Genomic DNA, 1,072 nt, shown 5'->3' with positions numbered 1-1,072 from the left:
CTAGGGCCCTTTTAGAGTCCCCAGCTCTGCAGCAGCCTTGGGGAGGCCTGTGGGGTGGACTGAGGCCCAGTGAGGACCCACGGGCTGACCGGGACCCCCGCTGTTCGCTGCGGCTGCCCCATGCACAGGTCTCGGTGGGAGAAGCCTACCTGGTGCACACAGACCAGCTCTATTCCCGCTCCGACTTCAACAACTACGTGGCTGCCCTGTACAAGGTGCTGGGGACCTTCCTGTTTGGGGCGGCCATGAGCCAGTGTCTGATGGACCTGGCCAAGTACACTATCGGCCGCCTGCACCCCAACTTCCTGGCCGTCTGTGACCCCGAGTGGAGCCGGGTCAACTGCTCATTCTCCCTGCAGCTGGAGAGGGTGTGCAGGGGAAACGTTGCTGACGTCACCGAGGCCAGGTGAGTGTGGACGAGCAGCCTTCACTCTGGGGGGCAGTGGGAGCTGAAGAAGCCCCAGAAGCCAGATGGTGAGGAGCCAGCAGGCAGGTGGTCAGGCAGGAGCGAGGCCTCAGGGCTCCAGGTGCCCCGCAGACAGCAGGAGGCTGGGGGGAGGATGCTCTGTCTGCCCCGAGTCTCAGCCCTGCCCTCTTCTGCGCTGTCTTCTTCTTCTTCTTTTTTTTTTTTTTGAAGATGGGGTTTCACCATGATGGCCAGGCTGGTCTTGAACTCCTGACCGCAGGTGATCCACTCACCTCGGCCTCCCATAGTGCTAGGATTACAGGCGTGAGCCACCGCGCCCGCCCATGCGCTGTCTTCTTACCATCTCTACTGATAGGTCCTTAAACGTTTCAACTCATCATTGTCCTTTTGAAAAAATCAAAATATTGACTGGCAAGCCTATGGTAATGTCAGACCAAAAAAAACAAAAATCAAAATAAAATTTGTATAAGATAAAAGTCACCATTTCTTCCATTTTAATGTGTACAGTTAATTTTTAGTACATTCATAGTGCTGTACAGCCATCTCCTCTACCTAATTCCAGAATATTTTCATCTCATCAGAAGGAAACCCCTCAGCATGGGTAACATGGCAAAACCCCGTCTCTATGACAAATCAAAAAATTAG

General features: G+C 54.0%; 1 protein-coding gene across 1 annotated transcript in view; it reads left to right on the top strand.

Annotated features, from left to right (window-relative positions):
• Positions 1-4: 4 nt before the first annotated feature.
• The window catches only part of LOC108299045 (phospholipid phosphatase 2-like), a gene marked incomplete at its 5' end in the record, with an annotated part of 8,560 nt that continues 7,492 nt past the window's right edge, over positions 5-1,072 (top strand). Inside the window, one exon of the mRNA XM_037735947.1 lies at positions 5-406. Coding sequence (XP_037591875.1) covers positions 5-406 — 402 coding nt within the window. The remainder of the gene's footprint in view (positions 407-1,072) is intronic.

This window comes from Cebus imitator, unplaced genomic scaffold (genome assembly GCF_001604975.1).
Source record: "Cebus imitator isolate Cc_AM_T3 unplaced genomic scaffold, Cebus_imitator-1.0 Scaffold1561, whole genome shotgun sequence".
In the NCBI taxonomy this organism is placed as follows: Eukaryota; Metazoa; Chordata; class Mammalia; order Primates; family Cebidae; genus Cebus; species Cebus imitator.
Note: the sequence above shows the minus strand (reverse complement) of the source record. Positions and strands in the feature narration are given on the sequence as shown.